Below are 27,483 nucleotides of genomic sequence, written 5' to 3'. Positions count from 1 at the left end.
ATATTATTTACATGAAGAAGCGTAGGTGAAATCAAGAGAGAGATTAGGATTCCGAGAAGGATTCGGAGAAGACGGGTGCCTACGAAATTTTCGTGAGAAGCTCAACTTGTTCGCTTAGAATTGGACATTCACATGGATTATTCACGGTTTCAATTTCAATCTCAGACAAATCGACCAGAATCCTAGGTTCCAGAAATATGCTCGGAAGACGTGCAAACTTCACAAAAACTTTCACTCTCATGAACTTCTCCAAATGGCTATCTTACCAAGGTAATATCATCAAGATGAAATTTTTCGAAAACTATATGCCTAAAAGACTGCTAATTCAAACCCATGGGATCATCATGCAGTAAACACTACTACTTACCAAAAATTTCCTCAATTAAACTATCATTCAGATTATACTTAATTTTAGTTGACTTGATTAAGTTCTAAATTTTTTGACAGCCCAACAAAGTCCTAGTACACCTCTTGACCAATGGAGAAAAAAATGGAAATCCAAAAGTAGAAAGCAAGTAGTGCTGCATTAAGTACAAAGGATAAACGCAAGAAATGACCATGAGAGAGAGAGAGCATTTAATGCATTCTGCAACTTCTTTGCGTACACAGCATTTGCCTGTTTACCTGACTGACCGACCGACTGACTGACATTTGTATGTTCTCCACTCCCTACCTACATTCCCTGCTTCCTTCTCTTCCTCACTCTTTTTATCTTTAGCAAGTCTTCTTCACTCCCTCTTCCTATCAGCTTTCCTGCTCTTCTGACTCATTCTCTTTAAATTGATTGCCCTTTCCCTTTCATTTGCTCACAACTCTTGAAAATTTCCTTATACTATATTTTCTGAGTCCAGCTACCCATGAACTCACCACCCCACCAAGAATCTGTAGAGAATGGAAGTCCTAAGCAGGTAATACCAATTCCCCTGTTTTCTGAATTTGGCCATTTTAATTCTTCCGTTTGTAAGAGTTACTCCACCAATAACCAAAAGGGTTCACTGCAATTTGCTGAGAATGACTTGTCATTGTCCACAGCATTGACGGAGGTCGGTGAATGACCCAATGTTAGATTTTCTAGTGGAAAGCCGAAGATAAAGTGTGTAGCTTTTTTTTGTTCTATGGCAAATTTTGCTGCAAGGACACAGCTTGCATCAATAATATTAGTAGGACAAGAATGTGATGATGCATTTTTGGTGCCTTAGAATTGGGGATGGGGCATTATGTATGTTCTGAGTGGTATTATGACCATTCTGCCTTTCCAAAAATGCAAGCTTTGCAAATAGAGTGTTTTTTGCCAGTTCAGCTGAAGTTGTCAATATAAGTGAAGTCAAGGCTGAATGAGTGAGGCCGGATATTATGGTTTTTTCATAGTACATTATATGGCTGGTGAGTTTTTTTTTTCCGCTTATATTTCCTTTAAATGATGATGCCCATATCAGATGAAGTGAATTACCTCAATCTTCAAGTACTAAGGAGTGAGGACGTGGAAGTTGCAATAAATTTCTGTTGGATTCGTGAATGATGGGGGATGATCATTTGAAAAACTAGAAATTTATCTCCTCTTTCCACTGGAAATTAATTCATGGACTTCATCAGAAGAGAAGGACATTGGCTTTCATCTACAAAAGATTTTTTTTGCTTTTAAATTTGTGGGTTTAACATTTTTTGAACTTGGTCCAACCTTTTCTCTGTCCTGAATCAGAACTTGGAGAAGGCATCATGCATTTCTGCACTCACATTGGCTTATCAGAGCCTTGGAGTTGTTTATGGTGATCTCAGTACTTCTCCTCTCTATGTTTACAAGACCACATTTTCTGGAAAGCTTAGGGTTCATGAGGATGATGAGGAGATTTATGGGGTGCTGTCCTTCATCTTCTGGACGTTTACCCTTATTGCTCTTTGCAAATACATAATCATTGTCATGTCTGCTGATGATAATGGAGAAGGTATAGTTTGTCATCCTCTCTGGTCCTTTTTTATGAGATTCTTTAGAGATTCAAGTAAACAAAAAAACTTACTACAACCTAAAAATTTGGCTTACATAATCAAAGTAGTATCAATTATTTAGGAATCTGAATAAGAAACTTATTTACTAGAGAATTTTGTTCTTGAGCTATTACTGTCATGAACAAGTTCGAATGTGTTTTGCAACTAAAGCGTTATCCTATTCTCCTTTCCTATTGTTAGAGCTTCGAGACCATTTCAGTTGGATATTGTCCTACGTCTCGCATATTACTATTTGCCCAAACATTTCCACGTTCCATTTTGTATATGCTTTGGAGGCCCAAGTGTCTGTACACTTTCATTTTGAACCTATAGAGAAGATGCCTGCATCACCTTTTTGTGACTTTTTCTTTGGTGCAGGAGGCACTTTTGCATTATACTCTCTACTGTGCAGACATGCAAGACTTAGTATTCTTCCCAATCAACAGGATTCGGATAAGAAATTGTCCTCTTACGCAACAGAAGGGTCAGCAGACACTTGGGATAGCGCTTTTTTGAAGTCTTTTGCTGAGAAGCACCAAAAGTTTCGGAATATACTCTTGATCTTTGTTCTTCTGGGGACTTGTATGGCCATTGGTGATGGCATATTTACTCCTGCAATATCAGGTAACTTGTTGTAGGCTCCAGAATACAGTCTCATAAGTTGTTAACTGGTGGAATTGGTAGTGAACAGACATTTCCTATATCCAACACCTGAAAGCGAACTGTAGCCTTAGATGTCTCAATATTACCCATCATCTTTTCCTACAGAATGTTTGTTTCTTTTTTCAGATTGTAGCTATCGTAAATAAAGTTGTGATACATTTTTATTTTCAGTTCTTTCAGCTGTTTCGGGCGTTAAAATTAAAGCCTCAGAACTTCATGAGAGTGAGTCATTCTCAATATGTTAATTTGTAGATCTTTCTAGGGGTTCAATCAAATTTGAACTTTCTTTTTGTCCATTCTCACTACTCTATCTCGTGCAATATATTGATTCCAGATTATGTTGTGGTGATCTCCTGTGTCATTCTGGTGGTACTATTTTATATTCAACATCATGGAACAAGTAGGGTTGCTTTTTTATTTGCTCCAATTGTTATAGCATGGCTGCTCTGCATCAGCAGCATTGGTATGTATAACATAATCAGGTGGAACCCACACATATATCAAGCTCTATCTCCAATTTACATGTTGAAATTTCTAAAAGAAACAGGCTGGGAAGGTTGGGTGTCTTTAGGAGGAGTAGTTCTCTCAATTACCGGTATTCCCTTCACTCTTCTGATATACTCTTTCTGGTTGGAAAAGTTCATTAAGACTTCACATTATTGAATTCCTTTCACAGGCGTGGAGACAATGTTTGCTGTCCTGGGCCATTTTTCGGCATTGTCAATTAAGGTAAACTATCAGTCTGAGGACTCTGCTTTCCGTGACTGCCAATTTGAGAACAAGAAGGCAATCATAACATTTTCTAATTTAACATTTTGAATAAACCTGCAGGTGGCTTTTATATTTCTCGTATATCCATGTCTGATTCTTGCATATTTGGGTGAGGCTGCATATCTCTCTCAGCATCATCACGATATTGAAAGCAGCTTCTACAAGGCCATACCAGGCAAGATGTTTATGAGGGCTTCCAAGTAACTGGCTATATTTCTCTGTTGTGTCTTCTAATTATGCTACTGATCTATGTACAGAACCCGTATTTTGGCCAGTGTTTATAGTGGCCACATTAGCAGCAGTTGTGGGAAGTCAAGCAGTAATATCTGCTACCTTCTCCATTGTAAGCCAGTGCTGTGCGTTACATTGTTTTCCGCGTGTGAAGATTGTCCATACATCAAGTAAAATATATGGTCAGATCTACATTCCGGAAATCAATTGGATATTAATGTGCCTATGTTTAATTGTGACAATCATATTGAGAGACACAAACAGGATCGGACATGCTTATGGTACAAACTTTGACCATAAATGCTTAAGTGTCACATGTAAACCATTTATGTCCAGACTGACCATAGTCTTTCATGTCCTTGCTCTGTGTTTTGGCAGGACTATCGGTAACATCTGTTATGTTTGTAACAACATGTTTGATGACCCTGGTGATGGTAATAGTATGGAAGCAAAAGGCTGTAGTGGCTGCTTCCTTCTTAGTAATTTTTGGGTCGATAGAGCTCCTGTACCTGTCAGCAGTCTTCTTTAAGGTCCTGGATGGTGGTTGGATTTCACTACTTCTGTCGTGGACTCTCATGGCCACAATGTTCATCTGGAACTATGGATCCCTCAAGAAGCACCAGTTTGATTTGGAGAACAAGGTTTCAATGGACAGGATATTGTCTTCAGGACCTAGTCTCGGAATGGTTCGAGTTCCTGGAATTGGGCTTATTTACACCAATCTAGTGACAGGCATACCAGCCATTTTTGGGCACTTTGTGACAAACTTGCCTGCTTTTCATGAAGTGCTAGTTTTTGTATGCGTAAAGTCTGTTCAAGTTCCCTATATCAGCGAGAAGGAACGGTTTCTAGTAACCAGGATATATCCAGAAGACTATGGCATGTACCGGTGCGTCATCAGATATGGCTACAAAGACCTACAACAGGAAAACTATGATTTTGAGAACAGACTGGTGTCTGAAATTGTTAACTTCATCGAAACGGAAGGAGAAAATGAGCCAACACTAAGGATGCAAATTTGCACATGTTCTGGAAACTCTGATGATGAAGCCGTCGATGTTTCTGAGCAGATACTCTCCTATCCAAATCAGGGAGAGACAACGATGCAGTCTAAAAATGTCGGAGTGTTGATTTCACAAGATGGACATTGCAAAAGACCTCACCTGAAGGACGAATCACTACACATACTGAGAGCGAGGGAAGCTGGCATGGCTTACATCCTGGGGCATTCTTATGCCAGGGCAAAGAAATCATCTTCGATTTTCAAGAAAGTGGCCATTAACGTAATTTATGCTTTCTTAAGCAGGAATACTAGGCGACCTGAGGTGGTGCTGAATGTGCCTCCTACATCATTGTTGGAAGTGGGTATGATTTACTATGTCTAATTTCTGACAGAATCTGCAGAGAGAAGCGTCAGGATATGCTACATTGCGACTGTGCTGCTGACTTTTGTGATGGAAGCTGGTGAACAAAATGTTACCCAAGCTGAAGTTTCCTCATCTATGAGCTTCAGGTTAAAAATTTAGCACTGCTAAATGTACTCTGTATATACAAGTGCCAGAACATGATCAAAAAGCAGTAGATATACATTTGAATACACAAATTTTCGTATCTTTTTGAGTTTGACCACTGATTGTCAAAAAAGAAATACAACTGATAATTCTCGTCATAAGGTTGGAGGCTCGGCCACATCCAAAATTTATTGAGCCATTCAAAACTAAAATCACTGACCATAGTCTTTTGTACTTCGTTATGCATAATCTTGTATATCTCATTAGTGTAGGTGCCCATGTTTGCTCATAAAAAACAAGCTAAACCCTTAATGGGTAAGATCTAAAATTGTTTCTCACTAAAAGTGATTATCTACAAAATCAAGCTGCGGAGATAAGCCTCTCAAATCAATGATTAGCTGGATAGATAATTGAAGTGCCAGAAATGATCAATTAAGAAGAGCCGTGTTTTTCAGTTTCTTTTTATTTATGTCAATTGCAAATGTATTACGGATATTGAATTTGGAACTTCAATAGTATTCTCCCATAAAAGGACATCAGCTCCTTGAAGACTCTAAAAATTGAGTAGACCAACGTTGCGTTGCAAAAGATTTTCTTTTTTTTTAAAAAAAAAAATTTTAATTTGGTGGTCCAGATATCATTTTCTGCACCAGCAAATCTGGTTTATAAGCTATTCATATCATTAAAGACTTGAAGAAATCAATGATTTGTGTGTGTCAAATTGTTTTATGTGATTCTCACTTCATGATCAGCCAACAAAAACACTTTGCACCAAAAAATTCGGGTATGCCTTTCGAATTGCATAGCCAAAGGCCCCATCTCTTAACACAGATGACAGAGTTGTCATCATCAAGGCCAACACAGACAAATTTAACAGTGAATTAGTAAAAAAGATCTAAAATTGTCAGTCGCACTCATTTGGTTGGCTACATTCAATGTGGCTTTCAATTAAGAAGAATAGACGAGCAGTGGCCGATTCCCTGCAATAAACCCTGCGTCCAAGGATGGTTGAACTTGAAAGTTCAAACTCGGAAACCCAAACAATTTCTTTGACTGATCAATTGTGACGGCCGGAGCTTCCCCTGGACCCAAGGCAACTAGTAACACCTACTAGTATTTGATAAAAATCAGTGCGTGGAAGGACCAACGCCAACTGATCTGATAGACGCTGGGAAGACTTTGAGTCAAGGTCCTCAACACTCACACTACACGGACTTGGTAATCTGATCTGATACATTACGCGGCTGATTTTCTTTCCCAACAGCTGGGCATCACTTGAAGCAGCAGCTGTAATGAATGAATGAATTCAAGCGAAGTAGCAGCACGTTTTCTTGATTTCTTTCCCAGTATTATAAAGCGTATGTATTCTTTCAATAAATTGACGACATTATAGCTACTTTCAAGCAACATATGGTAACTTAAATTGCTTGATTTCTCCACTTAATCATGAGTTTTTTGATTTTGTATTCTTCTTCAACCACCAAAGAAAGTGAACGTTAAAATCATTATAGATTTGGTCGGTGTAAATATAAGCCACAACTCCTCATTGATTGATTTAAGGGAATCAATGCAGATTTAAGTAAAAATTAAGTTAAGATTTGGGCTGTAGCCTGTAGGAATAGGGGCTACACTTTTGCTTAATTTCTCCTCCGTCGGCATCAGTCACACCCACACACGCCCCTTTGTTTCCCATTCTTTTCGACTTCTTTACCTAGCCAGCTTCACAAGCAAAGAATAACGAGTGTTCTCCCGATATTGAAGACTTCAAGTGGCAGACATGTCACAAATTTTTCCACGTGGACTTTTGAAATGCAAACCACACACACACACACACACAGAAAAAAGAAAAAAGACTTCTAGTTCTTCTAATGATTTAGATCCCCCAATCCAAGACTTAACACGTGGACGCTCGAGCATAGTTCATCGAGTTTTGTACATGTGTCTAGACTTAATAAATGTGGTTGCTCTTTTGCAATCAAGAAAAAATTTCGTCGGTTGATGTTTAATGATCCACACTAATTATTGCTAACTCTTACGAGTAAATCAAGATTGATTATTAGAATAATTTATACGAGGTACCGTCTAGGTGAGAATGCCCCACGCACGGTGTTGATCTCACTGTTGGAGGTTCATTTCCTCTTTACCCTCCCTCATAAGTCATGACCAAAACCACATGAAAAAGAAGAGCATATTGCACAGAGAAAAAGGTTTAATTTCTTGGAGAGTGTAAGAGGAGCAAAAGACTGATACATCAACCGGTAACATCCGTTGAAAATTAAATGGCACCTAACTTGACAACTTAGAGAAAGCTACCACACAAATCTCTTTTCCTGCAAACTCTTAGAAAACCACTCCTGGGCTCAGCTCTCAATTAGACTGAGAAGTGAACCGAATTGGTGTTTGCATTTCTGCAATGGCCCAGACGTCCTCCCAAGACAACAGAATTCCTCTTTGAAGTATGAAGCATGCAGGGCTCAGCCGTAACAAACTGCAACCTCTCCAGCCATCCCTGACAGACCAAGACAGGAAGATCAAGCTATCTATATCTCCTGCTTCTCTAATCACGAGAGAGACAGAAATGTTGGAGGAGATAATGCCGATGGATGGCGGCATCGCGAGGAAAGAACTTGAAGCTTCTCAGGCAAGGATCACTTTCCTGGAGAAGGAAAATTTGGAGCTGAGGCAAGAAGTAGCCCGCTTGCGAGCACAAGTGACTACGCTAAAAGCCCATGATGTCGAGAGAAAATCCATGCTCTGGAAGAAGTTGCAGAGTTCCACGGACGCCAAGATCACAGACAGATCTCAGCACAAGCAGACTTTCGCGGTGGAGAAGCCAGAGCCTAATCTCGCATTGGAGGAGAAGAAAGGCGCGAGAGAAGATCTCATAAAACCTGCAGCTCATAAAGAAAGACAAGCCAAATCAGTCAAATTAGCATTGCCGGGGCCAATACCTGAATCAAATGGAAATAGGTTGTTGCATGCCCCTGCAGCAGCGCCACCCCCTCCCCCACCACCTCTACCATCAAAACTTCTTGGTAGATCAAAAACTCTCCGTCGCGCTCCAGAGGTGGTGGAATTCTACCGAGCACTTATGAAAAGAGATGCCCAGAAGGAGAACAGAGCTGGTTCAACAGGACATCCGCCAATCCTGAGTCCAAAGAACATGATAGGAGAGATCGAAAATCGATCCACTTACCTCTTAAATGTGAGCGCAGTAATATCCATTTTCATCACCTTTTTATATCAGGAAGTTGGCATGACTCCTATTAACTGCACTTGAGCACAACTTAATTGGATTTTCATTGTTGTTTTATCAAAATTTACAAATCTTGATTTTTTTTTTCGAGGATTTTATTTTATTTTTTACTATACTACATGTCATGTCCTCGTGATGCAGATAAAATCAGATGTGGAAACGCATGGGGAACTAGTGAGTTTCTTGTCAAGGGAAGTGCAGGATGCAGCATTTGCAGATATTTCTGAAGTGGAATCATTTGTAAAATGGCTAGATGGGCAATTATCCTGCCTGGTCGATGAGAGGGCTGTTTTGAAACATTTTCCGCAGTGGCCAGAAAGAAAAGCAGATGCACTGAGGGAAGCCGCTTGCAGCTACAGAGAAATGAAAAACCTGGAATCTGAAGTCTCGTCATACAAGGACAATCCGAAACAGCAGTTGACAGAGTCCCTGAGAAAAATGCAGGCATTGCAAGACAGGCGAGAATGTACACACGCTTGTGGTTACTACAATCTGCTACTTTTTTAGATCCCTTGAAATTATAACATGTTTAAACTGATCCGAGCGCAGATTGGAGAAAAGCACTAACAACATTGAAAGGGTGAGAGAAGGCATGAGCAAGAAATACAGAGAATTGCACATTCCTTGGGCATGGATGCTGGATACAGGAGTGATTGGACAGGTAGGTGGAAACACCGGAGAGCTTCAGTGAAAAGCTTTTAGTAGACACAGTAGTCATATTACTACTAATCTTTCTTCACCTGATAATGACATTTCAACGGCTGAATAATAAAAATACAAAAATTATATACCGCCTAATTAAGATTTAAGACTAGCGAACTCCTGCCACTTGACTTGACAATCAGTAATTAAGAGACGACACGAAAACCGTTTGCAATTTGCCCTTCTTTTAACCCCATTCCCATCGCTTTTCTCTAAGCTACGGGGCTTCTGAATTCTAATTTACAAAACATGTGATTATTAATGATTGATTGTTTTAAAATATAGTCTGTATTCTTTGCAGCTAAAGTTCAGCTCAGTGGCGCTGGCAAGGCAGTACATGAAGAGGATAGCTAAGGAACTGGAAAGCATTGGATCCGTCCAAGACGACGACCTACTAATCCAAGGGGTTCGCTTTGCCTATCGAGTTCACCAGGTGTTTAGTGTTTATATACCCATCCTTAACCTCCCAAGATTCCTATGGAATGGAACTTCCCCTTGCTAAACTTTTGCTGGGACTTTCTGATTGATTTTACCTTCCGCCACGTTCTATTCTACACTAACAATCAAAATCGTCCAGTTTGCAGGCGGTTTTGATGCAGATACTCTGCTCGCATTTGAAGAACTACGGAGATTTAGTACGACCGGCCCAACACAATAGTGGAATTACAAGCTTCTCTATGAATGCAGATTACAACCGAATGTCGCTAGATAATGCGAGATTTTTTGTGCAAGTGTGATCCATTTACAGAACGATTGAAAGCGCTGTATCGCTACCATCTCGCAAGTGCAATCCATTTGCAGAATTACTACCACTGGTACTACTCTCTCCGCTTAGAGACTTCACTAGGACCATGTAAAATATTGACGCAGAAGTTCTGAAACAAACGCTATTAAATTTTTTTTATTTTTTATTTTTTATTTTTTGCTACCTCCTCATTATTATCTTCTTTGCTCCACCAAGCCCAAAAGTTTAATCGAATGATTTTGACATTTACTCCGTATTCTGAACTAACAAATCATCATGCCCCTGCTACTAATTTTCTAGTGCTTCCCATCCGAAATAACATACTAGACGTATTTCCCATCCAAAAAGATATATATGAGGATCCATGATGGCCTTGGAAAAACCAACCAACCAAAAAAAATTTCTTCTACCATACGAGAAGAGATTCGCAGTAAATGTAGTATTGTTGGATGTCTATGTGATATGACACTAGAAACTGGAAGATTTGCTCCATTTCAATGCTCATCTGCAAGCCACAATCCCCAATGCATTACTATGAAATATTCCCTGGACATTCAGACTTTAAAATGGACTACAATGGAGCTATCCAGTGCATTCATGTATGATGCAAAAACTGCGACTCAAGTTCTTTTAGCACCAGCATGGCAACATACATCAAAAATGTATTAGAGTACAACCCCCAACAAAAGTTACAACGAGTGCACCAAGGAAAATTAACTAAGCAGAAACTTTGATAGGGTGAGCTTTAGAAAACCAAAACGGCACACGCTGAACAATTTCCAGGCATCTTAGAACATCCAACTTCTCTCAGCTTTAGCAGAATAAAATGCCTCGTCAGAGGGCCATACATGCCCATAATTCAATGCCAGAAAACTAGAAGTATACAACTATTTCATCAACTTTTTCCTGGCAAAGGTCGTGTTTGCAGTTATAGATGTCTACTTTGATATCCTTCTAGGTATGATGAACTGCTTGATCACCTTCAAATGAATCCTATATATGCAACGGGCACAAGAATCAGGCCATAACCCTGACCTAAACAGAGAATTCCACCCAGTGGGATTGTGTCAAAATCCGTGAACATGGAAATGGTCTTCCTGGGAGTTGCATTACACCCCGGAAATTGCACTCAAAAGTTTTATTTCGTTTAGTTTGACCCCTGTCCAGATTAGCCACTCAAGAGTCACAAGCATTCAACCCAATTGCAAACACACCACCATCCAACCAAATCACAACAAATTAAACAAAACTAATAAGCCGAAATCAACACGAAAATTGATCTGCCCAATATCACAAGACCACTTCCTAAGTCGGACTTTCACATAATAATCCCAGTTGCAGAATTACATCAAGTACCATAAAAACTAAAACTTGCAGTTAAAAGTTTAAGTCTCAACACATCATCATGACACAACACGATATCAATTAAAGAAAGATTAAAATTGCACGTTTATTTGTTGCGGGGTTACTTCGATCTCTGCCTCATCTTTCGGCGCTTTCTCTTCAACCTCCTCATCCGCTTCTTCTTCCACTGAATATGCAAAATAAAAATCACAACAAATCAATATCCTTCACTTCCCAGCTAGAAAATCAAACCAGCATATGAGCAATATAAATTAATGATGAGTTGATTAACAACCTTAGCTCTCATTGTTGCAGATTGACGAGGATTTGCTTACTTCTTCTTCCCCTTCCTTTTTTCTTCTTTTGCAGTCCAAACAATTTGCTGCGGCGGGGAGCAGGGTAAAATGCTGAGGGGGTGGGGACGATGCGATAGGAGGTTATAAAGGAAACCCTAGACCAAAAACTGCGTATTGAGAGTAGTTTATGAATTGGGCGGCGAACTTGGGGTGGGTCCCTTGTAAGTGAAGTTTGGACCAAATCCGACTCTCGCTGTTTTGACGAAGCGATCCGAATACTTGAACCCGGCATCCAAAGCCTGTATGGGCTAATTACGTTTTTCCACACCAATACTTTATATAAAATTATAAATTCTTATTTCTTTTTTTTTTTTCTGGAGACGACAACTATTATATAACCTATCTATCCTAAACTACAAGAGAGAAGGAGCCTAAAAAGGTTTTGTGTTAGGGACTAATAAATCACAAACTTTACTAGACCAAGAGAGTGATTTGACATAATTCTTAAATTTTTTTTGTTACATGTGGGATTTGAACCCCCACCTACAGTCCAAGTAAGGTCTTAAGACCCACCTAAAATCAACCTTGGTGGCCACTGAGCTTTTGCGCCCTATTTTTTTTTTTTTTCGAACGTAGAAGAAATTTTGTGTGTTACTTTGCGCGACCAAATATTAATTAATTCTCATTCATCAATCAAATGTATCCAGACGTTGTCCCCACACAATACAGGGGGTTATGGTTTTTGTTCATTTCTTATATTATCAAAACATTCCTTTTTTTTTCCCTAGGATCTCTCTTAAACAAAAAAAAAAAGAGAAATAGATCGAGAATGAGACAAGATTCTCAAGAACCATCAATTATTTTTATACCAGAGAATTCATGACTGAAGTCTTACGGTTCAAAATTTGCATAATGGATATTATAATTTGGAGGAACTTTGGAATTGTTATAGAACTATGTAGAGATATACGACGCTAATCTGTATTCACTAATGTGTGTGCAATTAATAGGACAAATATTTATAAATTTTTTTTATTATATTTATTGAAATCATTTTGAGTTCAATAGACGATAGCTTTAATGAGTAGTTTATTATGGGTGATGCTGAATAGAAGATGTTTTCAACAATCATAGCAATTATCGTGAGTTTCCAAAAGATGTGACAATAGTTATCATCTTAACAATGTACGTGAAAGTTGTAAAATTGTTTGATCTTAACATGAAGGGACAATTTTGGTAAAATAAAAAGTAACAGCAAAAGTTTACACCAAACCAAACCCTAGCTCCTACTTTATAGACTTATTTGAAATATTATTTGGAATAATTACTGTGGCATTTTTTGCGATGTGATGTATGTGAGATAAAAAGGTAATTGGAAATATAAAAAAGTGAGTTGGGAAATGTGTTTATGATGCAAGCGAAATATTTAATATTATTTGAGATATTTGTGCTATCCAAACACTCCCAGTACTGATATTCATTGGTTTACTTATAAGGGATATAATCAAGTTGAATTGAACTCAAATTTCGCTGTACTCGAGTTTGAACTTAACCCCAATAATTACATTTCAACTTCGAGCTCAAACTCATTGAATTTTTTAATTTCATAACTTGAGCTCGTCTAGAGTCATTCGAACTCAAGTCTGAGCAAATTGCAAATCCATACACAATAGTGTCAATTTGCACGTAATACTCTGGACTCAAATCTAAAACAACAATGACCACAAGATGGGGCAAAGAGAGTGATGAAGAGATATGGGAGAAACAGTGAGTTTGTTTGGACAAGCCAAATTTGATTTGCAAAATTTGTTTTCACAAATCTCAATCACCTTTTTATCTCACATACATCACATTACAAAAAGTGCTACAGTAAATATCTCAAATAAATCATCCAAATAAACTCTTATCCAAACAAACTAAGTGTGATAATAAAGAGGCATTTGAGAGCTAGAGATAGGAGCAGAACAGTGATGACAGAGAGGTATTTAAGAGCTAGACATGGGAGTAGAAGAGTGAGCAGGCACGTGGAAAGATAATTGAGCCAGGGAAGGGGCAAAAGAGTGAGTGAGTAAGCAGATGGAAAGACAATTGAGGGATTTCTAGGGTGGTGACAACTCAAAATGATGGAATTAAAGTGAGAGAGAAGAGTTGAACATGAAAGTATACCCAAGATAATTTTAGAAAGGATTTACAAATAATTTTATAAATATATATATAAAAAAAATAAGCTGATATTTACAAAGTTCGGTAAGAAGGATTAAAAAAAAATTATAGCTAGAACTTGACTCAATTTCTTAATGATGATGCTACTTGAGATCAGTTTGTACGAGCCAACCCAAGAATGTCTTGAATGGAATGCCAAGTTAGTTGTGAGTAGTAGTTGGGTTCACTTGCACATCCATTTTGTCATTCTCAGTGAATAAATTGCCCCATCTTGAGCAGGTAGTTGTTGAAGGTTGAGTTCTTGACCCAAATAGCTAGTTTGGATGGAACTTAAGATTTGAATGAAAAAGATAAGAAAGGAAGGAAAAGTTGACTTGTCAATTGATTTTCGACAGATAGAAAAGAAAAATTCGAATGAAAAACGAAAAAAAATTATTGAAAGTCTACTAATACTTGTTAAATAATCATATTGCCCTGTTAGAATGACTTCTCTTCTCTTCCTTTCTTTCACAATTTATTGTAAAAGTTTTCTCGTACTTTCCTTTCTGTCCTAAACTCACAAACTAGCTGAAAAGAGAAATGCAAAACGCAAAATAAAGGGAAAAAGAAAAGAAAAGAAAAGAAGAAAGCGAAGAAATCAACGCCAAACCGTCGCTATCCTGTACCAATCCTTCATCATCCTATTCCCTTCTTATCGAAAACGCAACAGAACGCACGCTCGTCTCGCCTTTGCACTTTGCAGAGGAAACCAAAAAAAAAAAACCAGCAAATTTTGCAGCCATATATAAACGACTTGGAACTTTTCAATATCCTCCTCATCTTCCAAATCTCAGATTCTCAATCCTCCTCCACCCTATCCACTATACCAACAGGCCCAACTCCAACGAGCAACAACAACAACTGGTAGCAGTGGTAGTTTCTTTACTTTGCATATTCCTATTCTCAGCTCAGAGTCAATACCAGTAATAAATTCAACGGTAGATGAAACCACCACCTCCGTAGTTGAATCCCTACAAATTTTTCACACCAGTAAGAATTAGAGAAGTAAAGAAGATAATGGGGACTGGTTCATCAAAAAACCCAGACTGCAGCAGCTCCCATGGCAGCGACGACAGGGAAGACCAAGGCGGGGGTCAGCTCTACGTCTCCCTTAAAATGGAGGAAAACAGTTACCTCCTCAAATCCGAACTCATTCCCCACGTCTACGGCTCCGTTCCCCTCGTCGGCTCCTGGGACCCCTCCAAAGCCGTAAGTCCTCCCCACTTCATCTAAATTAGCATTAGTTAATTGAATCACCTAATGTTCAATCCATGCGTCGTCGTCATCATCATCACCATCCTCATGAGTCGGTTAATCATTCCATTCTTTTATTTACTTCATAAGCTTGCAATGGAACGCGAATCCTCCTCAATGTGGGAATTGAGCTTCGTTGTCCCACCTAATCACGGTAACGCTTCTCTCCACCTCGTTAACTATCGGTTTGATTGGTTGATGAGTTCAGCTTAAATTGGTCATCAATTTTGTTGTAATGAAAATGTAGAGACATTGGATTTTAAGTTTCTGTTGAAGCCCAAGTACAGCAATTCGCCATGTGTAGTGGAGGAAGGTCCCAACAGGCTGTTAACAGGGGGAACATTACAAGGGGATGCAAGGTCTGCAGTGTTCCGATTGAGTGGAGGTGAGGTTCTTCTTGAGTATAGGGTGTTTATAAAGGCCGACAGGGTTTCCCCATTTGATCTCGCGGCTAGTTGGAGGGCTTATCAGGAGAATCTTCAGCCTTCTACTGTTCGTGGTATACCGGATGTTAGTATGAATTCCGTACCAGAGTCGGGTACCGAGGTAAGAATGCAATTAAGAGTTCGTACAAATAGAATTTCTTTAACTACTTACTGTTTAGTGGAGCTTTATAATTTATATTTGACGCTGGATGAAATTAGTTCTGTATATGATTGTGTTGAGCTGAGATGTGGAAATTGTAATTTTGGAAAGCTTATGATCGATTCTTTCTCACAAATTTTATATAAAGAGTTCAGGAAGTTACATTATGTGCATTAAAAAAAGGGAAAAATATTCTCCCGAGGCATGTGCATTCTCTACTTTTTTTTTTTTTTTTTTTGGTGGGGATAAGAGTTTCCTTTTATTGCCCAACTGAAGAAATGGGGTAGCAAACCTATTATTAACCTCCTCGGCAGGTAATTGAGAGATTTCCGGATTGACAAGAAATCAGATAGTAAATGGAATAAACAAGTGCCTGGTTAGAGAAACTACATAAAGCTCATCCTATGTGTTTCGTTCAAGAAGGGAAGACTCTTGACTTTCCTGTCTTGAAAACAAGGTCAGAAAGATGGAAATTGATCAGCTAGCAATACGACTCCGGCTTTAAGTAGTTAGGGGACTGAAATCAGAGGCTAACAGATGTTTCTGATTAGCGCAAAGAGGACGGAAAGAGAATTATCTTTGTGTTTTTTTATTTTGTTTTGGGGGGTGGGGGTGGGGGTGGGGGAGGGTGGAGTAAGTCTGAAATCATTCACATTATGAAAGATTGTGATGGTCAGTTTATTTTATTGCCTCCTGCAAGCTAGTCTGGTCCTATTGTCGTGTCCAAGATTGGCACAGAAAACACGAATGTGGTTAGGTTAATATTATTCGCATTAACTTCCAACCAGACTGTCAATAGCCCTTTTACATCCACCATTAGTGTTCCTCCTTTATTATGCAAGACTTGGAGATATCTCCTGGTAGTCTTTAATGTTTCTCAAGCAAAGTTGGTTTCTACTAGTCTTCTTAGTGATTGTTGGTTAAAGTTGGCTCAAGTTGTAGGGTATCTGTGGAGCTATGTAGTTCTACTTTCTCTGCATTCAATAGATTGCTAGAATCTCAATTGGATGTTTGGTTGTTCTTCTGCTCAGAATTGTTCTTCAGCAAGTTTGGAGCTTGATCTTGAACACTATGTTGTCCCAGCTCCAACAACGTCTGCAAACTCTGGATTGCTTTATGCAGCTAATATGACAGAAACTCCTAGGTCACTGAGTCATGCTAACGCATTCTCCAAAGCAGCTGGTGGTGCATCGCACCCCGTCAGTATTGGTGTTCCCACTGAAAGACCTGCAACTATCAAGGTTAAAAATGATACCTGAATTTGTGATAAATCTCATCTCATCCTTCAAGTTCAGAGAATAGCAACTTAAGATCATCTGCATCTGGTATTAAGTTTTGCATCTTACTATCTTATTATTGATGGTGAAAGAATCACGTGTTATGTACATTTAGCGTATTCTGCATCTGAAGTTAGAATATCACAAGCAGAAATTTAATTTAATTTAGAAAGTAGTTGGGATTTAGGTCTAAGTTTGAGTTGGAAATAGCCATTTTCCTGCACAGTGTTACGCAATTTGAGTCATGCGCTGCATCATTTACCATCATTAAATGACTCTTTTTCATCAGATGCTGCGTGTTCTTCATGTCTGACTCATGTGTCTAGGATCTCAGGTTTGGTTTTGAGTGACAGAAATATCTATGTTATTTCAGTCATGTTTTCAATACATATACTTTTTGAAATTTGTTAATATTTGCATCTTAAAATTTTTTATGGCATTTATCCTATCATTTCATCAGGAGATGGAAGTCATTGTTCCCGACCCAACTATAGTGTATTCAAGTTCTGGCATTGTTGAATCGAAGTCAGTAGGAACATTGTCATCATTGCAGAAGCAAGATGGTCAAAGAGGACTATTTGTGGATAGGGGTGTAGGATCTCCAAGGCTAGTCAAATCACCTAGTTTAACTACTTTTACTGTTGATCAGAATGTTCATTCAGAAGCCAAGGTTTGTATACAGAGACCTTGTTTTCTCAGGAATATACGCTTGTCTTTCACTCATTGCTTGCTCTTTTGCTGGAAACTGTGGGTTTCATGATCTTGATACTTGCTGTGATTGTAGAACCCAATACCAGCAGCTGCAGGCGCTGTTGCTGCTGCAGCTGTAGCAGACCAGATGCTAGGTCCAAAGGAGGATAGACATCTAGCTATTGTCCTGGTACATCTTGAAAAATTAAATAAGGATGATTTATTTGTCTAGAAATTGAACTTATTGCTTAGAGCTTGATGATGAGGACCCATCTGACACTGAATTATTGTCAGCAGGCAACATTCATTTTAAACTTTTCATGATTCTATCAGTTAAATCTCAAAGTAAATAATCAGACAAGTCTTATGCTTATTTTTATTTATTTTTATATAGTTATTTATTTATGTATATTGTGGGTACTGCAGGTTGGCTTGCCTGCTAGGGGCAAAACTTTTACGGCAGCTAAACTCACTAGATATCTTCGTTGGTTGGGTCATGACACCAAACACTTTAATGTGGGAAAGGTGATTAGTGCTGTCATCAATGCTGTTTCTCTTCTACCTGCAGACTTAAGGTAACTAAATAACTTGGTTTTGTTTGTAACAGTACCGAAGACTAAAGCTTGGGACTAATCAGGTAATGACAATTTTCTCAAGGAATAATTTTTGTTTGTTCAGACTGTAGTTCAGTTAAATATTAACAAGAATTAGCCTTAGCCAATAAAACAATTCATAAAATCTAATGAAGAATGCAATCACTTTAAATGGTTTACTGCCTTTGAAGAATATATGTGCTCATTCGATGATGCACTATCTAGCACTCTTTTACACACAGTTCAGTTTTTATTTACTAGTTCATCTGGAATGCATTACTTGTGTTGCAAGCGTGAATGGAGAAAGCTGATATGTACTCCATGAATAATTCAAATACTGTAACGATTACATCTTGGCAGCAGTTTCATGTGAATAAGTTGAATCAATGTATTTTTGAGTGGAAAGAGGAACTTATTTTGTTCATCAAACTTTGGAAGTTCATGAGGTCAACCAGGCCAAATTACCCTGCAAATTTTCACATGTATTTGTTAACATTCTTCTGCAGTTTCTTGAATAAAGAATAGTGTTTGATACTTATTTAACTCTTCATCTTTTGTGAAGCTTCCACGTGCTTGCTTGTAAAAGTTTTAGGTTTTCCTGAATGGCAGTTTTAGGTTTTCTTGCTGAAATTAGCTGTCATGATTTATCAAAAGTAGTTATAATTGTTGCTCCCCTAACTTCAGTGGCTATTTTTGTTAATCCCATTCACCAAATCAGCACCTACTCTCTCCAGCTGCTCTTCTTCAATGATTTGCATACTTCCTTTTTACTGTTAGATGAATGTCATTCCACATCCTCTTATTACTATAAGAATAGTTTATAATGACGCCTATGTTCTCTTCCAAAATTGATTCATGTAGTCTGCTGACTTCTTCCGAGGAGATAATCCAGAAGGCATAGAGGCGCGCAATGAGGTAAATATTTATAGGAGCATTTGCTGTTAGAAAATGCAAGTTTTGTTGGTGAGTTTAGCTTTAGCTTTTGTTGTAAATCTGATGCTATATTTGATAGTATCCTCAAATGGGGAAACTTGATTGTGTGAATAAGCATTACGATTTTGGATGAAGATGGAGTACCTTATCTATGAAAAATCATCATTGGCTACAATGTCTAAGTAGCTTGAGAATGTGATGTCGTTGGTTGATGCTACTATGGGTTTTTTTCCTTGGATTTGCTCAATGCTTCTTCCTTCTATATGTCCTCTTCAAAGTCCACATCTTCATTATTACAATACGCTATGCTATGGCATGGATGTCAGACACAGGCAAATCTGGCATGCAAATGAATTTGAAATTATATCAAACGTGGTTTGTAATCAGCCGTGTACTTCTATGAGTTGTGCTGTCACTCTCACTGATGGCATTTGGGTAATAGACCTCCAATTAAGACTAATCTATTGTGAAAGTTTGATCTCTTCTGATTGCTTTGATGTTTTTAGCTGCCTATATCTTAATTCATTGACTAAATTGACATTTTTGTCTGCTCATAGTTTTAATACATGACCTGCAACTAGGTAGCAGCTTTAGCTATGGAGGATATGATAGCTTGGATGCAGGAGGGTGGCCAAGTAAGTTGGGACTTTTTGTTGTAGCATTTATCTCTAGTTCTTATAAACTGGTCATTCTAATCAACTGTAGGTAGGGATATTTGATGCTACAAACAGTTCCAGGAAAAGACGGAATATGTTAATGAGAATGGCTGAAGGAAAATGCAAGGTATGTAACTAACTAGTTGCTTATTCAAGAAGCTCAAGTTTCACTTTTGTTTGTTTGGCGGAAATCCACTATCAGCACTGGTCTTCAACCTGAGGTGCGAGTGCATCAAGACTTTTAAATACACATTTTGCTTTCGGATGACCATCTTCTTCTTCTTATTAAATGATTGCCTTGCTGTTATCTGAGTGTCATTTTTGTCTTCAGCTGCCTGAACTCCTATAGTGTTACATGCCTGTAGTATGTCACATGTTTAGGCAGTTGGTTTGCTGTTTTAATAGCCTATTCTTTTTTTTTACTGCAGATTTTTTTTTTAGAGACAATATGCAATGATCGCCAGATAATTGAAAGAAATATCCGCCTCAAAATTCAACAGAGCCCTGACTATGCTGAAGAGTATGATGCTTAATTTTTAGTTAGTCTTAGTTTGGCAGATGTTATCATGACAGGATAATCAGTGTTATTTTGCAGACCAGATTTTGAAGCTGGATATTGGGATTTCAGAAGTCGACTTGACAATTACGAAAAAGTAGTTTTCTGAAGCATTCTTTTGGTGTTTAATCTTTAGTAATGGGATGTAATGGATCATATTGATTCTTTCAAGGTTTCCAGGTTTATGAAACTGTAGAAGAAGGTTCTTACATCAAAATGATTGACATGGTCAGTGGTCATGGTGGACAAATACAAGTGTGCAACCTCATCTCTGTCTTTATATTATTTATTTTAACATCGCCCTATTTTCTTTATAAAATTCTACTAACTTTATGTACACCCCAAAAAATAAAAGAGCCTTTAACATCAGTTGTTTACTTTTGTAATGTACTCAACTAAATCTATTTACAGATAAATGGAAAAACAAAAATTCTGTTTTATGTCTTGTGTGCTGTGTATTACAGGCCAACAAAGAAACTTTCTAGTGATAACCGGAATCCATAACTCTTTTGCATCTTCTGAGAATAAATAAAAAGAGTAGGCAGCATGTGATAAGTATTATGATGGGTTTTGTGATTGAGTAACTTTAGAGACGGTATTGCGCTATAGATGCTGAAGTTTTAGGGTGTTATGGAGTGTAAATTTACTAGTCTAGGGAGGTAAGTCATCTGTCGACGTATAGTGGATGTTGTAACTGTCTATATTTGGAACTTTATAATTGACACCACTTTGAGAGAAAAAGATAATCATTAGCTTGATCTTACTTTATGTGCAATATTCGCACATCAAATATGAAATTTAAATGGTTACTGAAGCTGAATAGACAATTTTATTTTCAGGAAACGCACCTTGGTGATGGTATTTAATGGATTATCTGTGTAATGCTTTTTTTCCCCCTCTCCGGACTTGTATGATAGTTACAATTCCGTGACGGAAAAGCTTCACTTGCACCAGTTCTTGCAATATCTACTATTTGAAGAGGAATCAACATGCATGAAGTGTTGAAGTTCATATGAGATCATTTCATATGTTTGACTTAATTATTTTTTAGAAGAAATGTCACGTTGACTTCTAATCTTATTTTGAAGTTCTTTTACATTTTTTAGATAGCAGTTCACAGTCCATTCATGAACTTTTTATTATAAACTTTAGTAATAAGTTTTTATGCAGGTGAACAATATTAGTGGCTATCTTCCTGGGCGTATTGTCTTTTTCTTGGTATGTTGATATGAGTAGCATTATTTCTGTCTACAGAAACCTGTTAATTACATTATGTACTTGATAAATGTCTGTTTAAGCACGTCTGGCAGTAAAGTGTGCCAGGTCCTCTGTGTTATTTCATGGAAACACCTGAGTCCTTTAGATGTCATCCAGGTGAATACACACCTAACACCTCGTCCAATCTTGCTGACGAGGCATGGAGAAAGTCGAGACAATGTCAGGGGCAGAATTGGGGGTGATTCTGTTTTGAGGTTTGGCCTTATGCGTTCTTATTCATTTTCATACAAATACTAAGGATATATATAACTTGATTGACAATCTTCCATCAATATTATGTAGTCGTGTTTCTTTTTCTGTGAATGCAATCTCTTTACTTATATAAATTTATCCTGAGCTTGGAACAGCAAGTTTGGCTTGTATGAGTTTTTCTATGTGAAGAACTAGATGCTTTATGAGAAGACCGTTGGGCTAATAGATGAAAGTACAAGAGGATTTTGGCCCTGTCTGCCTCTAGGAATGAGTTCATCTGTAGAATAGGTCAAAAATGAACTCTGTAAAGCTTGAATTTCATTATTTGGGTGTTGAACCATATATAATGCTCTTGTACTGTTGCTTTTAATTAAATCTTAGATACAACATCCTCTGAGGCTGAAATTGTCCTAGCACGTTTACTTGAGTTTTTGCCGTCTCTTTATAAATATCCCCACCTTCATGGGAACTATTCTTGGCAGCTTGACATTGAGAACTAATCTATTAAATTCTCATTGCTGTGTAATATTGATACCATCATGTACTGCTTTTTCAACTAGAAGTTATGTTACTTTCTCATAAACAATAGCTGTCCCTAAATTGGCTGCAAGCGTAGGATTAAGAACCTTTTGTTATTATTGAAGTACATGTTAATCTTTGAGCATAGTTGACACATAATGTTCTAATTGTATGTTTCAAGTGTATATAGTATTTCAATCTTGTTAAAGGTTGCTCCTCCTGTAAGAACATTGGCGTTTGTGGACAAGGATTTTGTCTCTAGTCTGATATGATTGGATTGATTGCTTCACTGTTAAATATTCATGACGTCTTATTTTCTTCATGTGACAAATATGTTCTCATACCTGCTTTTTATGAACAGCGATACTGGAGAGGTTTATGCTAAGAAACTAGCTAATTTTGTGGAAAAGCGTCTGAAAAATGAAAGAGCAGCTTCTGTAAGTTCTGTTATTCCCCTTATATGTTGCTTCTAATTCAATGGAAGTTGAACCCTATCAATGCAGTTTTAAATCTGTTCTGCAATGAACATTCGATTTCTTTTTCCTTTATCGAGCTCTAACTTCATCGCTAGTACACTGTTGAAGTAGTTTTTTTGTGATTGACTTTTAAATGTTTCAATGTTTCTTGGGGCTCAGTCAGTAGAAGAAGGTGTTTGAAGCTTAATGTTGGCATGGTGATGTGACATGAGTATTGACACCGCATTTCTTTCTATTGTGGCTCAGATATGGACCAGCACATTGCAGAGAACAATTTTGACTGCTAATCCAATTGTTGGATTTCCCAAGGTTAGCATGTTTGTGGAAACCAAAAAAGGCAGTTTTCTCATCCTAGGAAGAACTGTGTTATGTAAAGAAGTTTGGTATATCATGATATTTTGCCTTGAGAGTTCTGCCAAGAGTTTTCTCATTTTTCCCATCTTTGTTTTAGATACAATGGCGTGCACTTGACGAGATAAATGCAGGTGTATGCGATGGGATGACATATGAAGAAATTAAGAAAAACATGCCCGACGAGTATGAGTATGCCTTCTGAGAATTTTATTTTTTTCTTAAAGTAACTCGTATACATAGAATTCAATAGCAGGTTGTGAAAATGCATAATCCGATTGGACATTTTAAACCATTTGTGTTTGATGTCTTGCTGACAAAGCTCTGTTCCTCGTGGGTGTTATGTAATAGACTGTTAGAAACAGAATTAGGGTCTTCTTCCTGCAAATAATGCCCAAGGACACAACTTTCTGGAACCGTATTTGCTCAAAATCTGTATCTTTTGTATGCTGAATTTTTATAAGGCTCATGGCATTCAATCAATTACAGGTCACGAAAAAAGGACAAGCTGAGATATAGATACCCTCGTGGCGAGTCTTACCTGGATGTTATACAAAGGTGTCACTCTCAAATTTAATGAGTCATCTGATTATTTAAAGTACTCAAAACTTGTTTTTATGCTAGTTCAGTTGACTCTCAACTCATTGCAGGCTAGAGCCTGTGATTATTGAGCTTGAACGACAACGGGCACCTGTTGTGGTGATATCTCACCAGGTTATACGTGGGGACATTAAGTTGCATAAACGCTTAAACATAGACTCGTCTTAAAAGCATTGACTTACTTTCTTTGTAAAATTCTATTGTAGGCGGTACTGAGAGCTTTATATGCTTATTTTGCGGATAGACCATTGAAGGAAATTCCGCACATAGAGGTGCTTATGTTTATAAATATGATTCTATGCTTATCATAGAATCATGGAATAGCATTCATGAAATATTTTGCAAAATTGGTTTATATCTCAAGTTTTGCTGGTGAGGCTAGTACCTATACTTAGATTTGGAATTTAATTGGTTTTGCATTTTCAGGTGCCGCTTCACACAATTATAGAGATACAAATGGGAGTAAGTGGTGTCCAGGAGAAAAGATACAAGCTCATGTAAGTTTAGGTTCTATTAGGAAGTTCTTTGCCTGACTTTTGCTACTCATGATGCTTGGTCAAGGCTTCATTCCTTAAAACTCTTATTGGATGCGGATGCCTATAGCTTCAATTGTTTTTGAGTAGCGATTCAATTTTCTCAAACAGCGATACGGGTCTAATCCTGAATTTTGTCTTTGGACTACTAAAAAAAATAAAGGGAAAGAAGAACTGTCCTTTGATTCCATTTCTCGTATCGTGCTATGTTCTTCTATCCCCTGTTTATGGCTTTTGCTCGTACTTATTTCTAAATTAAGTCTTGGTTATATGATACTGCTAGAGATATCTCTTTTTCTTTTATACTTGTGTGTTTTTCACGAGCATATATATATGTGAAGCCTACAGAGGTAAGAAAGGCGACCATAGGTGATGGGACTCGTTGCAGCATTGAACTAGACGTAGAACCTCCCCCTCTCCTCTCCATCTTCCCAAAGAATTCAGCTACAAAGCTGGTCAATACATTTATATTAAACGAGGCAAATGAGTAGACCAGGTTTCTGACCCAAAGTAAGAATGCGTAGAGAATTTAGGTTCGAATGGGCTGCTGCTTACTGTGTGCCGTGTACCTGCTAGCAGAAGTTTGAAACTGTTTTGGGCTCGTTGTTAAAAGAGTGACTGAGAAATGTGTTCACGAAAAATATAAAAACTTTTCTGCAAAAACTCACAATCCAATATAAAAATTTTTCTGCAAAGGTTGCTTCCCTCTTTTATTTTGGCCGGTTGATTTGATTGCACTGTGTCTCACCAATATGGTGTCAAAGCTAAGCTTAGAAGGACACCGCCAACGAATCTGATTTCCTCAAATCCCCCAGTACAGTCGGAGCAATTCCTAACTGCGGCCGAAGGAGGAAACCTTTGGTCAACGACCCGAAATCCTAGATTGGTGCGAATTCGCCAGCTGTTTGTGTTCGATACGAGTGGTCTTTGCCTTTGACTGAGGTCAGAGGTCACGAGCCCACCCGCACCAAAGTTGATGCAAATCCGTCTTTGCCTAAAACATGCACCAAAACCTGGACGTAGCCACCAAGCAGTAGACTGTGGGTGAGAGGGAGGGATATAGGCTTGGCGCATATTAGTAGGAAGGAAGGTATTAGGAGGGCGGAGGACGTCAAAAGTCCTTAGGCCTCCGCTCTTTGTTTTGCCCAATTCACATGAGAACCCCTGAGACTAATATAAACTCTCGAAATACCTTAGCAGGGCCCCTGTTTCTGAAATTAACGATAGACATTACTAATAAGATAACACAAATTATTAGGCGCAACGCACATATTAGTGCGCATATCTTCTGTATTATATACATACTACATGCATGGATTTGGGATCACCTCCGCGGGATAAAATGATATACTAATTCTAGTAGGTGGGAAAAATCCAGTTTTATATTGGCATGGTAGTAGTATAACTAAAAGTACTGACCTGTGGCTGCCGTCGCCTTCACGAGACCTTTATTTCAGGTCCCTTTGCCATTTTTCATGCATCCGACTCCCTCTCTGGTCTCTAACCTCCTTGGTCTAAGGGTTCTCTTTTGACCTTGTGAACTCATCATATCAGAAAAACTACTAATTATCCGACAGCAATCCGAGGGCACAGTCCCCCTTTTGTTTAATTCGTTCACCACGACTTTAAATTCACGCATACGCATACGTGATTCCATAATTGATAATGCTACTAGGAAGGAAAAGTTGAACGAGATCCCATGCCTTTTGCCTAAATTCTTCCCGATAAACCCTCATTCATACTTTCCCCGGAAGCTCTACTGCGCACGTACGTACTATAGAATATCACTCACATCGTTCACTCGGCCCTTTTTAACCTAAGCCAGCATGTTCGATACGGCATCCACAAGGTCAAACTCCATTAGCAATCCGGTGAACAATTTAGTTCATGACATCCTCTCCCACGACAGTAATGTCATGCTCGCCGCGGTCATCTCATTGCTTCTGGTGATTCTCTTTGTCTTACTGCTGCATGTTTATGCTAAATGGTTTCTAGTAAAAGCCCGTCAAAGGAGTAGAAGGTCTGTTTCGGTTCCACAAGTTTTAGGAGCCCGTTTTCATCACTTTCCTTCGATCCTGGTTGACACCACAGTTAATTCTGCTGCCTCCCCGACGATGGGTCTCGAATCTTCGGCCATTTCTTCCATACCGCTTTTTGTGTTCAGAGCTGATGACGATGACGACGACGAGCATAATAAGCATGGACGACTGAGTGAATGCGCTATCTGTTTGAGCTCGTTCGAAGATGAGGAAATGGGAAGGAAGCTGCCCCGGTGCAGCCATGCGTTTCACGTCGAATGCATTGATATGTGGTTGCATTCTCATTCAACTTGCCCAATTTGTCGTTGCCCAGTACTGACGTTCGAGGATCGTAAATCTCCTGATCAGTCCAAATTGTTAGGGGAGCGGGAGGCTGTTGATCGAGAAATAGCTGAAACAATAATATTGTTGGATGAAGTGGCCGCCGAAATGAGCGAAGACCAGACCTCATCAAGGCTGGACATTATAGTCCAGGAGGTTCCTAATACAGAGAATGGAAATAATTGCAGGAAAGACATAAATTCCGTGTGCTCGACATCGTCGTCCCCCCAATCAAACGCACATTTGGTCGTCGTCGGCGACTCCTTAAAGAGAATTATGAGCAGCAGGAGTAGATCTGAACGTAAGGTCCATCCCTCTGGGGGCGCTGCTGAATTGGACTTGTGATGCAAGAAGTCTTAAGGGTTCTATCCATGGGGATAGTGGTAATGAGGAGGGCAACCTTTTGAAATGTTTTCCGTTTTGGGTTTGAACGAACGAGTCTTCTTAATAATGGTTCTTCTTGTCAATTTCTTGTGTGGCAGACCTCCTTTCTTAATAATAATAGCAAGGCACTGTTTGGATTGAAGGAAAGAGAATGAAAGGAGAGGAGAGGACACTGGTGTAAAAGAAAAAGAAAGAAGTGCAGAGGGAATCGGAGTTCATCCATATTACGTATTTGAATCACAGAAGCAAAGGAAAGAAAATTATCACGAATTAGCTACGTTTTTACTCATAATTTAAAAGTTTAATTTATAAACACATAATAGGTTTTTCTCAGGAAATTTTATAGGAATAATTTTCATTAAATTTGGTGTATTTTTCCATCGTTTCCATCCACTCTTGGACAAAAAGGAAACAGACAAAAAAAATAATTAGATTTTATCCCTTCCTTTCCCTCCTCAAAAACCAATCCAGACATTAAAAACCTTATCCCTCCATTTCCGTCCAATTCTCTCAAAGCAAACACAGCCTGCAGGCCAATAAAA

General features: G+C 38.4%; 4 protein-coding genes and 1 long non-coding RNA gene across 7 annotated transcripts; 4 read left to right on the top strand and 1 right to left on the bottom strand.

Annotated features, from left to right (window-relative positions):
* Positions 1-698: 698 nt before the first annotated feature.
* Positions 699-5,245, top strand: LOC113780295 (potassium transporter 1). Its single transcript, XM_027326110.1, has 9 exons — positions 699-908; positions 1,700-1,943; positions 2,362-2,607; positions 2,818-2,868; positions 2,981-3,241; positions 3,323-3,375; positions 3,478-3,592; positions 3,675-3,929; positions 4,027-5,245. Exons 1-9 carry the CDS (start codon positions 858-860, stop codon positions 5,031-5,033), a joined length of 2,283 nt encoding a protein of 760 aa, XP_027181911.1. The 5' UTR covers positions 699-857; the 3' UTR covers positions 5,034-5,245.
* A 2,121-nt stretch (positions 5,246-7,366) lies between these two features.
* Positions 7,367-10,111, top strand: LOC113776873 (protein CHUP1, chloroplastic). Of its 2 annotated transcripts, none has more exons than XM_027321926.1 (5): positions 7,367-8,364; positions 8,557-8,873; positions 8,965-9,076; positions 9,419-9,550; positions 9,702-10,111. In XM_027321926.1, the coding sequence occupies exons 1-5, from the start codon at positions 7,618-7,620 to the stop codon at positions 9,852-9,854; spliced, it is 1,461 nt and encodes a 486-aa protein (XP_027177727.1). In that variant the 5' UTR covers positions 7,367-7,617; the 3' UTR covers positions 9,855-10,111. The 2 variants fall into 2 exon arrangements, with proteins under 2 accessions (XP_027177727.1, XP_027177733.1); XM_027321932.1 differs by having other exon boundaries at positions 7,370-8,364; positions 9,695-9,867.
* Positions 10,112-11,125: 1,014 nt separating this feature from the next.
* LOC113775221 lies at positions 11,126-11,731 on the bottom strand. Its single transcript, XR_003468862.1, has 2 exons — positions 11,502-11,731; positions 11,126-11,393 (listed from the first exon to the last, which is right to left on the bottom strand). It is a non-coding gene; the product is annotated as an uncharacterized LOC113775221 (long non-coding RNA).
* Positions 11,732-14,394: 2,663 nt separating this feature from the next.
* On the top strand, positions 14,395-24,387 carry LOC113762967 (6-phosphofructo-2-kinase/fructose-2,6-bisphosphatase). 2 transcript variants are annotated; one of them, XM_027306642.1, is made up of 23 exons: positions 14,395-14,913; positions 15,049-15,112; positions 15,206-15,504; positions 16,575-16,784; positions 17,281-17,490; positions 17,605-17,700; positions 17,937-18,035; positions 18,118-18,147; positions 18,965-19,018; positions 19,618-19,671; positions 19,742-19,819; positions 20,121-20,212; positions 20,288-20,345; positions 20,429-20,503; positions 21,419-21,466; positions 21,623-21,720; positions 22,599-22,674; positions 22,960-23,022; positions 23,165-23,250; positions 23,554-23,622; positions 23,715-23,778; positions 23,871-23,936; positions 24,091-24,387. In XM_027306642.1, exons 1-23 carry the CDS (start codon positions 14,722-14,724, stop codon positions 24,163-24,165), a joined length of 2,256 nt encoding a protein of 751 aa, XP_027162443.1. In that variant the 5' UTR covers positions 14,395-14,721; the 3' UTR covers positions 24,166-24,387. The 2 variants fall into 2 exon arrangements, with proteins under 2 accessions (XP_027162443.1, XP_027162435.1); XM_027306634.1 differs by having other exon boundaries at positions 23,165-23,256.
* Positions 24,388-26,023: 1,636 nt separating this feature from the next.
* Positions 26,024-26,902, top strand: LOC113774390 (RING-H2 finger protein ATL63). Its single transcript, XM_027318936.1, has one exon. The coding sequence runs from the start codon at positions 26,024-26,026 to the stop codon at positions 26,900-26,902; it is 879 nt and encodes a 292-aa protein (XP_027174737.1).
* Positions 26,903-27,483: the final 581 nt, after the last annotated feature.

This window comes from Coffea eugenioides, chromosome 1, assembly GCF_003713205.1.
Source record: "Coffea eugenioides isolate CCC68of chromosome 1, Ceug_1.0, whole genome shotgun sequence".
NCBI classification, from domain to species: Eukaryota; Viridiplantae; Streptophyta; class Magnoliopsida; order Gentianales; family Rubiaceae; genus Coffea; species Coffea eugenioides.
The sequence above is the reverse complement of the archived record's forward strand: the minus strand, read 5'-3'. Positions and strand labels throughout refer to the sequence as shown.